This window comes from Enhydra lutris, unplaced genomic scaffold, assembly GCF_002288905.1.
Source record: "Enhydra lutris kenyoni isolate GAN:26980312 unplaced genomic scaffold, ASM228890v2 scaffoldscaffold1, whole genome shotgun sequence".
In the NCBI taxonomy this organism is placed as follows: Eukaryota; Metazoa; Chordata; class Mammalia; order Carnivora; family Mustelidae; genus Enhydra; species Enhydra lutris.
Window position 1 is genome coordinate 50,060,087 of NW_019154085.1, and position 14,701 is coordinate 50,074,787.

General features: G+C 34.7%; 1 protein-coding gene across 2 annotated transcripts in view; it reads left to right on the forward strand.

Annotated features, from left to right (window-relative positions):
- LOC111151280 (replication timing regulatory factor 1) overlaps positions 1 to 13,699 on the forward strand; it is a 60,106-nt gene extending 46,407 nt beyond the window's left edge. The window contains exons 30-36 of one of the 2 annotated variants that reach the window (XM_022509199.1): positions 148 to 3,402; positions 5,102 to 5,248; positions 5,563 to 5,640; positions 5,729 to 5,844; positions 6,475 to 6,628; positions 8,363 to 8,471; positions 8,937 to 13,699. In XM_022509199.1, the coding sequence (XP_022364907.1) occupies positions 148 to 3,402; positions 5,102 to 5,248; positions 5,563 to 5,640; positions 5,729 to 5,844; positions 6,475 to 6,628; positions 8,363 to 8,471; positions 8,937 to 9,151 (4,074 nt within the window). In that variant the 3' untranslated portion in view covers positions 9,152 to 13,699. The remainder of the gene's footprint in view (positions 1 to 147; positions 3,403 to 5,101; positions 5,249 to 5,562; positions 5,641 to 5,728; positions 5,845 to 6,474; positions 6,629 to 8,362; positions 8,472 to 8,936) is intronic. The other variant, XM_022509292.1, reaches the window with a different exon arrangement.
- The last annotated feature ends 1,002 nt before the right edge of the window (positions 13,700 to 14,701 follow it).

The following is a 14,701-nucleotide window of genomic DNA, read 5'->3' on the forward strand; positions in this document are numbered from 1 at the left end:
CTTCTCATGCTCTCTTTCACTCACTCTCTCAAATTTATAAAATCTTTAAAAAAAAAATACTGAAAGTCAGTGATGTGCCTTTTGAATTCCAAAAGTTTGGGACTTGTTTGTTGCCTAACCTATATACATGTGTACGTTTCTATGCAGGAGGAACAAACGGAGAGGGACATTGTTACTCCTCAGGATGTCACAGAAAACCGTGGTATGGATGAACATCTTGAAAAGGCTTCTCTTTCAGATAATGAGCGTGGTTCTAATGATGAAACCAGTCCAGAAGTACCGAGCAGTAATAATGACTCCAGAAAGAATGCTTTAATTTCATCAAAGAAAACAACTGAATATTCATCTAGTGCAGAAAATACTTCTGGTGTCAACATTAGCTCAGTTTCTAATGCCATCATTTCTGGAATTCTCCCACAGCCTACAAGTCGGAGGCAAACCTTTATTACTTTGGAGAAGTTTGATGGTTCAGAAAACAGACCTTTTAGTCCGTCTGCCTTAAATAATATGTCATCAACTGTTACAGTGAAAAATAACCAGGAAGTCATGGGTAAAATAGATAACCCACCAAAAGCAAAGAAAAGAGAAATGGCTCTTGCAAAATCTGATGCTGAAAAAATAGCACATGGAATTAAGAGATCAAGCCGAAGGTCAAGTAAAGCTGAACAAACAGGAAACAAAAGGTCTAAGCTCTTAATGAGATCTGATCTGGAGAAAAATACTCAGGAATCTATTGATGGCACAGTAGTCTTAGAAAATAACCCACCTGATTTGCTTAATCAAACAGAATGTGTGTTAGATAATCAGGCTCATCTCTCTGAATCTACAATGGAGGATGAGGATACAATGCTTAAACCAACAATAGAAAATGCGGTATTACTAGAAAACAGTGCTGTAGAAGAGAAAACATTAGGAATCAATTTGGAATCCAAAGAAAATACACCCCCAGCTATAATACCAGCAGATCAAATGGTAGATGAGGATAGTCCTGTTCAGATAACTCCAAATCAGAAAACGCTTAGACGATCCTCAAGACGACGTTCAGAAATAGCAGAGCCTACCCCTGAGAGCCAAGAGAAAGAAAATAATCATCAAAAAAAAGACAGACGTAAGGAAGAAGAAAAGACCCTTCAGAAAAGTCCATTGCATGTAAAAGATGATGTGTTACCTAAGCAAAAACTGATTTCTGAACAAACTCTACAAGAAAATTTAATTGATAAAGGGAATAATTTACACGAGAAGACTTTTGGGGAAACTAGCACTACTTCTGAAATTGATGAAAGTAAAAAAAAGCTAGACCTTGAGAATATTAAGTCTGAGGGAGACAGTGCCCAGGACATTGTAGATAAGTCCTCTGAAAAACCAGTAAGTGGACGAACACGCTATCAGACAAGAAGAGCATCCCAGGGTTTACTTTCCAGCATTGAAAACTCAGAATCTGATAGTTCTGAGGCAAAAGAAGAAAGTTCTAAAAAGAAGAGATCTGGAAAGTGGAAAAGCAAAAGCAGTGATAGCGTTGACACTGAAGACCAAGAGGAGAAAGTGATAAAACAGGAATGTGTAAATGTTGAAAACCAGACACTTGATTACAAAGCAAATTCTGAAGTGGGGAGAGACCTAAAATCTCAGATTTGTGAACAAAAAGATGAGAATACTATTGTAACTCCTAAAGATTCTACAGTTTCTTCAGATGTATTACAGGTTTCTGATGATGTGTCAACTGCTTATGAGGGAAAAAGTAAAACCAACAAATGTACAGAACATTCCTTTTCAGACCCTTCTGTGCCAGATTCAAACCTAAGGACTAGAAATGCCAGCAAGAGATTACAAAAACGAGATTCTATAGATAATAACAACATGGGAGAATCCTCAAAAATAGGGACATCAGACATTTCCTTGCTTTCTGAAAAAACTTTCCAAATACTTGAATGCCAACATAAGAGAAGTAGGAGGGTAAGAAGATCTAAAGGTTGTGATTGCTGTGGGGAAAAATCTCAACCTCAGGAAAAGTCGTTCATTGGGTTAAAGAGTACAGAAAATTATGATGTAAAAGTCATTGAAACAAAAAAGATAGATGTGCATACACCTGTAACTGTATCAGAGACTTCTAAAGCTAATCTGTGCTCTGAGGTAAAACTTTTGGATGAACATAGTTGTGTGAATTTTCATTTGGGACTCAAGGAGGAGAATGATGCTGTTAATGATTCGTTAATTATATCTGAAAGTGAGTTGAAAGAAAATACTATACAAAACCCTCTTCCTTCTGGAGTAGTAAATTTTGAAGAAGAAACTTGTGATATGGATTCTGAAGAAGCAACACCTCTTGAGAGCCAAGAGCCATCCAATAAAAAATGTAAAACTGTTAGCCCATGTTTAGGTGATTCTAAAAATAATTCACTGGAATGTTCTACTTTGGAGCCCAAAGAAGAAAAGTCAGAGGCTGTCTTGGAAAAGGAACTGAGTATAGAGAACATTGTCAATGTTGAAACAGATGCATGTAAAGCTAATGCAAAATTCAATCCAGAAATAGAAGCTATTGAATTGGGTGTAGAAATTGATAAATCTGAAGCTAGCTTTTCTGAACAAAAGAGTACCGAAACTGGTATTAGTGAAGAAGAAGTAATGGAGATAAATAGTGACAGAAGTGATGAATCTGATGCAGAGGCAGCTGAGAAACTGAAGGCTGAAGAAGCAGTAACTGAAGAATTTAATTCTGTTGTTGATCATTATGATAATACCACAGAAATGAGTGCTCTGGTAGAGATACCTGAACAAACAGCAGTTGGAGAATTAGATGAAAGAAGTCACGAATCTGGTCCAGGCTCATCTGAAGGAGTGAATGCTGAAATGGAAACTTGTGAAGAGACAATGATTGGTGAGGTGAGCGCTGAAGCTGACCAAATCAATGAAACAGAAGGCCAGGACTCTACTACCAGAATCTCTACCAAGCCTGTACAAGCTGAATCAGAGACATCAAGTATGGAAGTCAGCAGTTTTGTTCTCACCACACTTGGGATGAGCACTGAAGAAGGAAAAGTTGACTCTAATGAAACTGAAACAAAAAATGAACTTTGTAAGTCTGAAGAAACAATATCAGTTGACAATCAAATGGTGGGAAATGATGAAATTCTACAGGAAGCTCACCATACTTCAGAGAAAGTGGAGGACACATCACAGTCTCTGACATCTGAAACAGCCATCTCTGAACTAATAACAGAAGACAATAATGCATCTCCTCAAAAATTAAGGGAACTAGATCCTTTACTTGTATCAGCAAATGGCAGTCCTAGTGGCATGCAGACACGCTGTGTCTGGTCTCCTTTGGCTTCTCCATCAACCAGCATTTTAAAGAGAGGACTAAAAAGACCTCAGGAAGATGAGATATCGTCACCTGTTCACAAGGTAGGGGACTTGAGGCTGAATATTATTTAGCCCATGTTTAATTGAGTATTTGGCAGTACAGTGGTTCCTGGTGAATGACAGAATGTTAGACTGATAGGACCACTCATTTTGAATAATTAACCACAGTGACCAGGGAAACGGGCAGGTAGAAAAAAGAGTGTTGATAAAAGGAAACTGAAGGCCGTATATATTCCTTTACTTTAGGACACTAAAGATGTTCAACCATATACATTATTCACCTTTTGCAGAATTGGTGAGGATCTCTTGTGGGTTTTTAGGTTTTGGTTTTTTTGCTCATAATGTAAGGAGACATTTAGAAACTGATAAAGTAGCTTTAGTTAGCACTCACTTTGTGCTAGGACATTATGTAGTCTGTTTCCCATTTAAGTTTTCATATAAATTCTTACTTCCAGACCTTATCTAATGAAAAAAATCTCAGGCTGTGCCTTTATCAGTTTCTGGATGTGATTTCATTTATTATTTTATTTCCCCATCTTCACTAAACTGACTCCTTTTGTTTGTATTTGCTTTAGCTCTTGACCCTATAACTTGGACATAATTTGTTGAATGAATAAGTTAAAAAAGTAAAAGTTACATATGCTTACATAGCTCAGCTTGTCCTCTACTTAGTAAAGGAGATGTTCTGAAAAGGTTATGTGAGCATTCTCTACCTATGAAATTGAACCTGCCATTTAATGTGGAATACATGTGTTTATATATACAGACATACATTAGAAATTGAAGGTAGACTTAATCTTGCCTTTGGCAAGCACATTGTGAAGACTTCCTCAAGATATACCAAAAATTCTTACACTGAGAATTGAGGTTTTGGCTTTGTTTTGCTTTGCTTTTATATTGAAGCTCTTTTTTTTTTTTAAGTAACTTAAGTGAAGTCTTTGAAAAGTATGAAGATAGAATGCATTGGGATTGATGTCTTCAGTATATTTTATTTTCCTTCAGTATATTTTAGATTTTTAAAAAGTTAACTAATCATGTTTTGTGTGATAGTACCTCAGATTTAATTTTTATTTAGGTAACAGTAAGACATAGTTTTCTATAGCAGATATGTACGGAATCTGCCCACTCTTGGGAGTCAAGACCAGGAGGCATTTATATACATGGTTAGTGGTTATGCCTTATTGCATATTTATTTATTGCATATTATATCAAATAGCTGAATGAATGAAAGCATCGTAAGACTTTAGAAGAGGCTAAAATGAAAAATTGCCACCCAGTTGCTATGACTCTGGGACCCTCTAAAGAGTTTAGAACAGAGGTTAGAAAGGTACACCAGAAGTCGGTTAGTACTATTTCTGCCTCTTTACCTTGTATTTTTAAGTCACTGCAGTAAGCCCACAAGATTAGTATAATTGGATGATACAGTTTCAGCTGCTACGTGTAATTTCATTTTTCTGCCACTGTCCCTGTTTCAGTCTTTGTTGGTATATTATGTAGAGACCATTTAGAACATGGATAATTGGAATAATTGGAATGACCTGTATTACCTGTGAAAGCAGCCATTAGGAAGAAATACAGCTATGTACATTGGGCTTCTAATGAAGTAAATTAAGCTTCTAAACCTACATTCTATTTTGGGGGACCTTAATAGTGAGAATTTATGGTGTGGTTTTTGTTTTTTGTTTTTGTTTTTGTTTTTTAACTTTAACTTTGTAAATAAAAGCATGGCCTGTGTTTTCAGGTTCGCCGGGTCTCCTTTGCAGATCCAATATACCAAGCAGGATTGGCAGATGACATTGATAGGCGATGCTCTATTGTTAGGTCCCATTCTTCAAATAATTCTCCCATAATAAAAAGTGTTAAAACTTCACCTACTGCACAATCTAAGGTAAGCTGTGAGCTTTAAAATACACATACATGAATGCAGGTACCAAATTGCGTAGTGTAGTTTATCTTAAAACTAATAAAGAACAAGATGTCTTTGGTTTGGATACATTGTTTTGTCTGCAACATGGTAAACAAACATGAAGAGGTGGGAAGAGTCAGTGATAATCCAGTAATTGGTTAGGTAATAGTTTATTACATTTTACATTTTCTCAAAATTTTAGGAAATTACCGCACTCTAAGTAATGAAAGTAGAGTTATAATATTATAGTTTTCTAGGGTTCTGAGTTTTTTTTTTCTCTCCTTTCTTCTGTCTAGCATAATGCCACTTCAATCAAAGGATTTCTGTCCCCAGGATCACGTAGCCCTAAGTTTAAGAGCTCAAAGAAGTGTTTAGTAAGAAGTGCTTTAGTTTTCATGTAACTTTATATTTTCATGTTCAGTCAGGTGACCTCTATGTAACGATTTTGAAATTTATTCTAAGATTACAGAAATGGCTAAAGAATCTATGCCAGGTCCAACAGAAAGTGTTTACCCAGCTTTGGTGAACTGTGTGGCTCCAGTTGATATCATTTTACCTCAGATTACCTCAAACATGTGGTAAGTAGTTACTTGTGCTGGTTTATACTTAAAGATGCCAGCTGTTTAAGAGGAATATTTAAGTGATCGAGATTCTTATATTTAGAATTGACCATACATGCACTTTCACACATTTTGTTTTAGAAATATAAATTAATGTGGGAAGATGGGACAGGTAAGGCAATAAGAGAAACATCTACCATAATACAGTAATGGCTAAGATAATTAAATGTATGTGTAATATTTGTCAGATGCTGTGCTGAACTCTTTGCATATGTTCTCTTATTTAATGCTAATCACAGATCCCATAAGGAGTATAATTATTATTTCTACTTTACCAGTTGAAGTTTACAAAGATTACTCCACCAAAGTCATGAGGCCATTAAGTCATAATGTAAGTGAAGTCTGAGACACAAATTGGGCTTTGTCTCTTCCCAGCATTATTGCTTAAGCCAAACAAACACATCAAATTCAAATTTTGTTTTAAATTAAAGGTATATGTGCCTGCCCTCAGAGTGGGCTAGGTGAGCCTGTATAAAATTCAGTTATGACTGAGCATAAATCAGGAAATCTAGCTGGATAGGCCCTCACAAATAGAACAAATGTGAAAGTAGTTGATGACATTTTTCCTTTTTTTCTTAATCTCTTCAGGGCAAGAGGACTGGGACAGCTCATTAGAGCTAAGAATATAAAAACGATTGGTGATTTGAGTACTCTTACAGCATCTGAAATAAAAACTCTTCCTATCCGTTCTCCAAAAGTGTCCAATGTAAAAAAGGCTCTTAGAATCTATCATGAGCAGCAGGTAAACTTAGATGTTATAAATCATGTGTAGATAAATGATCCCTCAGTAGCAATTACAGAAGTTGGTAGTCTTGCTTAAAAACTCATTTTATGCCCCCTCCACCTCCCCCCCCACCCCGCCCCAGTCAGGATTAACTTAAAACATCACTTTATAATTTCACAGAGAGGTTTGCTTCTTGGTTTTGTCTGGTTTTGTGTAATGCATCTCTTTATGCTTTGAGTTCTCTTCTCCTATCCCCTTGTCTCATTCATTTCCACCAAATTGGTGATTGGTTCCATGGCTGCTTTTCCTAAAACCTAGAGGTTCAAATCTAAACATTCTAATAAAAATCTTTCAAAATTGTATTTAACAGTATTTCTCTTTTGATGTCCAACACAACTGTAACTAATTTTTCTTGTTTACCAACTTTTTGCACATAAATATTTTAGCCCATAGACATTTTTCAAGATTCTGATAGAAGCCAAGATTCTCCACTCCCTAACCCTCAATAAAAATACAGATGGAAAACTCATTATTTCAGAAGGAGTCGCACTGTTCTGAAACCTCTGCAGAGAACTTTTATGTGTTCACTGAAACTACACAAAATTGTGAATAAATGAGAACAGGTTATGTTAAAGCTTGAAAACCAGTGTTTACATTAGAATTTCTGAGACTGGAGTTAGCTAACTACTGAAGACTTCTGCTGTTTTCTTAAAAGTCTTTGATTTAAAAATTATTAAGTATTTGTAATCCTTAAAAACTTCTAAGAGACCCAAAGATTATATTAGTAATTTTCAGTCTCATAGAATTGTCTGCTGTGGACCTTTCATAAAAGTGGGATTATATGAGCCGTGGTCTTTTGTGATTGACTTCTTTGAGCATAATGTTTTCAAGGTTCATGTGTATTAGTACTTCATTCCTCTTTATGGCTAAATAATACCCCTTACATGAATGTACAACATATAGGTCATCCATCAATTGCTTAACATTTAGGTTGTTTTTACCTTTTGCTCTTATGTACACTCATAAATTTTTGTGTGGATGTGTTACTCTTTCTCTTGGGTGTCTACACAGGAGTCTAATTGATGGACCCATCAATATGGTAACTATAACATTCTGAAACTAGTATCTTCTCAGTCACTAATCTGTATGCCTAGGGACACCTTTCAAAATTGTATTGTTCTTTTATTTTTATTTATTTATTTAAAGATTTTATTAATTTATTTGACAGAGATCACACGTAGGTGGGGGTGGGGGATGGAGCAGGCTCCCTGCTGAGCAGGGAGAGACCAATGCAGAGCTTGATTCCAGGACCCTGAGATCATGACCTGAGCTGAAGGCAGAGGTTTAACCCACTGAGCCACCCAGGCACCCCAAAAGTTGTATTCTTTTTTTAAAAGTCCATATGTTTTTTAAGTTTGGGAATAATCTGCCTTGGATTTTCTTTTCTTATGCTGCTAAACTTGGGAAATACAGTGTAATTTTTTTGGCTACCTGGCTATTTCTTGAGAAGCCCATTAAATATTAGAGATACTTAACCAGCTTTTTGAAAAAACTGAAAAACACTTTATAATCCCATTTTTTTGTGTCACTAGTACAACATAGTTTCTTAGCAAGATTTGCTAAGCTAATAGTCGTATGATGGGCTGGGAAACATGTCAGATTCTTTTCCAGTGGTGGTGGTGTTGGTCCTTTTAAAAGCAACTTTCAGTTTTTTCGTTTTGTTTTTGTTTTACTGGCCTGTGTGTAATCCAGGTAAAATCTCGGGGACTAGAGGAGATTCCAGTTTTTGATATTTCTGAAAAACCAGTAAATGGAATACAAACTAAATCTCTCCCTTCTGATGAAGAAAGACTTGCCTCAGGTATGTTTTAGCAAAGCAGGACAATTTTATTTACAGCGTCAGTTGACTTTGAATATATGCTTCTAGTTTTAATTTGACCATGCTCTGTTAATTTGACGAGGTTTTTGGTTTTTGGGGGGTTTTTTGGTGCCAGTGGCCAAGTGCATGAAAAAGTAGCTGATACTGATTCCAACTATGTCTAGTTGTTTTTCTCGAACTGTCAACCGCTACTCAAGGATATAAACTAAATAGTGTGTTTCAGTTATGCTGTTAATAAAAATGAAGTAGACTGGCTCTTTCTTCAGTCGGACTGAATAAGTTATGGTGTGGAGTCTTCTGTTGCCTTGTTCTCTTGAGGAAGAACAGTACCTCAGCCTGCGCTCTCAACTTAAATCTTAGGCACTTAAACTTTTTATTAACTTAAAAGGAAATATGTACAACTTAAGTTTTATCTGGAATAAATTAATTGTGCTTTTTTTCTTTCAGATTTAATTGATCCTGTTGCTTTGGAAACTCCATTACCTAAAAATCTTGTGGCACAGATCAGTGCACTTGCTCTTCAACTAGATTCAGAAGATCTCCATAATTATTCAGGAAGCCAGCTGTTTGAAATGCATGAGAAACTTGGTAGCATGGCAAACTCTATAATAAAAAATTTGCAGTCACGTTGGAGGTCACCAACCCATGAAAATTCTGTTTAGTATTTTAAGAGAAAATTGAACTTTTTTTCCCCCCAACATCACTGGATTTGTTGATTATAAAATAAGTTCTGAAATATAGCACAGTTTCAGACTGAAAGTTTGCAAAGTTGATAGCATTTCAAACCCTGAAGGGCTGTGACTTATGTAAGTTCAATTTTGTAGGTTAATTGTGTACGATTTTTGTTCATACAGTATTTTCTTGGCTGCTATGCATAGTTTTTCAAAAATTTTAAATATCTTACTGAAATGTGGAAGCAAAAACTAGAAACAAAAGCAGTTTATTGCACACATCTTAAACTCCTACATATTCTGATGAAACATTCATGAAAAATACCTTATTTTAAGTAAGTAAAATTTAACATTTCTATTTGAATTTTTTCCTGAACTGATAACGGTGTTTGTACTTGATTTTTTTTTTTTTTTTAATTTATATTTGTTGTGCCTGAGGTTTAAGAAATTTGTTCTCAGTAGAAAACCTTAAATGAGATGCAAAAGAATTGGAACCTTTTTTTCCACAGATGTCAACTTTGGACAGCTTCCAAGAAAAATACCAAAAGCTGCAACTTCTGGGGTTAAAATAAGCCGAACTTACTAAGATGCCGTTCACTTGCATTAGCAAATATTTATGCAGCAGCATTTGCTTGTGAAAATTTAGTCGTATGAGACACACTTATTTTAAAATGCACGACTATTTGTACATTATGTATAGATTACAGTGTTTTTAATTTATAAATTTCAGCCTTTGTTAATGGCATGAATTTTTCTGCAGCTACTTGTGAATACCTTTGTTTAATAGAAACCTATTTTGTATATATTAAACACTGAGATAGCAGTGTGGACCGTGGAAGTGCTGTGTGGGCTTGCTGCGGATGTTTGTAGGATTCTGTATCTACAGAAACAGATAGTTTTGTACTTAGTAAAAACACGAGTTTTTATTTTCTAAAGTAACCAGAAGGAGTTAAACTTTCAGAAATGAGAAAGTATTATATGAAGACTTCGCTATTCATACCACTCCCTCCCCCACCTTTTTTTTGTTTGCAAGGAGGGTATCTGCCACTAGAAAGCTTCATTACATTTCTTTTTAAAGTGGAGAGTTAGTGTGACTATTTTTGTTACAACTTGGGCTAAATGATATCTAGGATTTATCTGTTCTTTTCACCTACACGTAAAGCAAACTTGGAAGAAATCTGAAATTGAAATTGTTCTTTTGAAATATGTATGTTTGCCTAGTTTAAAAAAAAAAAGGTGTATATAATTAAAACATTTGTAAATTTTACCGACTAGTATTAGTGCCTGACTTCCCATATTTGTTTTGTCTCTTTACAGTGAGAATATTTCCTTTGTTCTGATTAGAATGAGTGAATGACCTTCACAGTTTCATACTTTATTCAGAACTAACCAGCTTGAAAAGGCACACATTCTTTTAGCAAGTTACAGAAAGTTTAATTCTTGTGCTTAGTTAGTTCCTATATTCAGAAGGGGACCACCTGCCAGCCAGAAAAGTTGGTGTCTTTTTTGTAATTATAAATCCATCATTACAAATACTTTGGGAGTAGAAGTTTCATAGTCCTACACCAAGGTTGGGTTTAAAGGAAATTCTGGGACTGTAAAACTGAGGATTGTAAGCTTGACAAAATAAGTAAAAATAGAAACTTTTTGACAGACTTATAATTGTGGTTTATATTGCCTCCCATTTCCCAAATTATATTTTATACTAAAGAGGCACATAAATTTTTAGTTAACAGGTGTAAGAAGGAGTATGTATATGTGTTTGTATGGAGTCAAAATTGGCTTATCTCATGACTGCATCTTAAGGTTTGTGTAAACTAGGTGGTGAAACGGAAGTTCTTGAGAACTTCGAACAGTATAGGAGAAAAGTGATAAACATTTACTTAAATCACTGAATTTGATACAAGCACAAGCATGTATTTTCAGATACTGTGATTGAACAAGGATCTGTTTAAAAATGTTACTTGAAGGCAGAAACCAGTTTGCTAAATCTTCATTGTTGATACAGTTAAGCGTATATTTGAGGCACCTTATTTTTAATACGCTTGCCTTAAATTTTTACCTGGATAATTCGTAAATAGCAAAAACTGTTAATTCTCCTTGATCAGTTTCAGTATGTTGTTTATTAAAATTAAATCAGTTTTTCAGTATTTTCTAAGGGTTAATTAAAAAATAGCAAATATTAATAACACTCAAATGTGATTTCTTATTTTAGGCATTTATAAAAAGAATCTGGCTGCTTATAGAAAGCAGCACGGTATAACTTCTCATGTTCCAAAATGGACTTCATGTGGTGGATTTAAATTTTCAGTATTGCACGGAGCCCATTGTCAAAGGTGTTACATTTGAACAAGTTTGAAAGCCATTGTTGAATGGTGTGGAGCTTTTGCTCAAATTCCATATGGTGTAGGATGAATCAGGTTTAGTGATAATGTTATCGGATAATATAGTCAAAAATAAGATTTAAATCTGAATGTGATAGTTTCTGGCATTGCTCGTGGATTCTTTATAGCCTGAAAATAGTTAGGGATTCTGTTATATATTAAGAATCATAAAAATGTCAAGGAAATTGGATTATATCTTCCCTAAAATAAAAGTGGCAGGGAAAGAAGCAAAATTAGGGGAAAATGGGAGGGGTGTGGGTAAAATGCACAATTAGAGGTTTTTTTTTTTTTAAGACAAAGGAATGACAGTAATTAAAAATACGTGCCATTAAAAACCTTTGTTGGAATTTAACAGAAAATGTGAGCTTATTAAAGCGTTCACATTTTAACCTTAATGTCATTCTTCCCAACTTTATAATCCAGTAAGAAGGGTGTAGTTTCCATCTCATATTCTTCATTACTGATTTTCAGGGAGATAATTTGCAGCTAGGCTAGAAGGCCATAAAATAGCAGTTACTGACAGTATTAGGCTAAGACTTTGGTCGGGAAGAGGGAGCTGTTCGCTCATTAGCACAGTGCCTATCTATTTAATCCCTAAGCCATCAGGAAGGTCTTAGACATTATTTACAAGTGTTAGTTAAGTTTTGACTTTCAACACAGTGCTTCTCAAACTTGTCTGTATGTAAGAATGCAGATTCTGATTCAGCAGGTCTGGGAATAGGGCCTGATAGTTTAGTTTATCTCTAAAAGCTCCCACATGACCCGTACAAATGCTGATGTCTGTGGGTTGCGTTTGTGGTGGTTAGGCCAGGAAGCTTCAGGCTGTGAGTTAGGTGATAACATAAGTGGCTTTAAGCCTCAGGAATTACTGCCACAAAAGATAAGATTTAGTGTTTGTTTTTTTTTTTTAAACAGCTTTTTTCAGGTTTATGATTGGGGGTGCAGACTGGTCTTGAAGGCTTCAAATTAAAGTTCAAAAGTTTTTTAAGAATTAAAAGTAGAATTTTGCCTCATTTGGAGCCTTTTTTAGATAGGAAAATTCATGGTTTGGGGAGGAAGATTTATGTTTTTAAATAGGCAGACAGTTATGTATTTCATGTTATAAAGAACCTAACTAAACAAATGGACAGTGTGAGCCTTTTCTCATGAGTAGTGTAAGTGGATTATGTTCTCATTTTTTTAAATATAAAAGTAAATTTCAGATTTAGAAATACATTTAGTCTCTAAATAAATCTTGCCTTCTGAGTTATGGGGCTTCACTATTTTACTAATAAACATTGAAAACTGACTACCTAACTAAGATTAACTTGGCAGTAAAGTTAGCAGTACCAAAATAAGCCCTGACAGATATGACTTGTCATTTTAGTTAAAGACTTCTGGTTACTTTGCTGTTACATTGTTGAAATTTTCCATTACATCCTAAAATGGTGTTTGAAAGACAGTTGAATAATTTTTCTAAAAGTGAGTTTTTCTTGGCATTCAGTTCTATTTCCCTCGTGTATTTTAAGTATTTTTTTCATAAGAATTGTACTCATTCAGAGCACTTAAGAAAATGTAGCCAGAAGTTAAGTAGTGGGATTTTTAATTGATTTATCAAAATTTGTTGAGTGCTTGATTTATAAAACAAATCTGGGCTTTGGTTTGTGATGGGCCAACATGATATGTTTATCATATACCAGGCTTTGTTTGTTGCTTTTTGAAAGTATTAAAATCTGAGTCATTAGGGTTTGAAATCTGTAGCTTTTTAATAGAATAGTAGTCTAACAGAATTGAATGTTCACTCATTTCTTGGAATAGAATGTTAAACTTTATATCGTGGTCTTAACCATTTTTTTCTTTATATACCAAGCCAAAAAACAGTGAAAACCAAACATGAAGTGCCAAGCTGTAAATGCTTACTCTCCTGAAGTATACCTTAGAAGAAAAGATAATCTCTTCTTTTACCTGAGAATATAAGATTGAAGGCAGTATTTTAAATGGATAGCACATGGAATAAAATTAAAAAGGTAGCTTTTTAGTATAGGTACAGTCATATATACTTTGAAAATAGCTGGTAGTTATCCTGTATGTAAGTACTGTAGATAAGTACCAGAACTGATACTGATAAATACCCTGAATAATTATTTAAAATACACGTTATTTACAGGTCACCTGTCTGGCTCAGTTGCTGGTGGAGCATGCAACTCTTAATTTTGGGATTTTGAGTTCAAGCCCCACGTTGGGGGTAGAAATTGCTTAAAAATAAAATCTTTTTAAAAAATAAAAAACACGTTATTTAATATCCTGCCCCCCAAAGAGGAGTAAAGTAAATAACTCCCAATAATGGAATTATTTCTTACATGAATAAATTGCATATAACTAGAAAGTTCACCTTCAAAATAAAGTCATGGAATGAAATATAGTGTAATAGCTATTTTGATATTTAATTGAATAATTAGCAAGTATCTAAATACATTTTTATTTTTGTAGAATGAGAATTTTCTAGGGAATGAAGAACAATGAATTTTGAGTATAGAAACTGAAATATGGCATGGCAATCTTAACCTAGTATGTTGTTATGAACAGGTTGAAAAACTACAGCCTGCCACCTGTTTTTTTATCCATCCTCTGAGGTAGGAATGGTTTTTACATTTTCTAAAAGGTTGAAAAAATTCAGAAGTAATATTTTGTGACACATGGAAAGATGAAATTAAAATTCCAGTGGAGGTAATAAGATTTTACTGGGACACAGCTGTGTTTACGTAGTATCTTTGGCTGCTCTCCTGTTGAAGTAGCAGATTGGAATCGTGTGACAGGCTGTATGGCCTGTTAACACCTAACATTCACATTTATTTGATCCCTTTGTGTAAAGTTTGCTGATCCCTGTTACAAAGGGTAGGTTCGTTCATATGTGGCCTGTAAATCCAGTTGGTCATTTGCTTCTAGATGGCAGACGGGGCTCCTGCTTCCTTAAGTCCTAAATTTCTATTGCTGTTACTTAGATTTTACTTCTACAAAAATGTGTTCCCATGATTGCATTTATATCTTAACTGTATTGCTCAAATACACATATACTAGGAGAAACTAGTACTTTTTAGGTACACTTTTTTTCTCCTATTTAATCTCAAATGACAGTAACGTGTTTACTATGGATGTTAAGGGACACTGATGTGTGAGG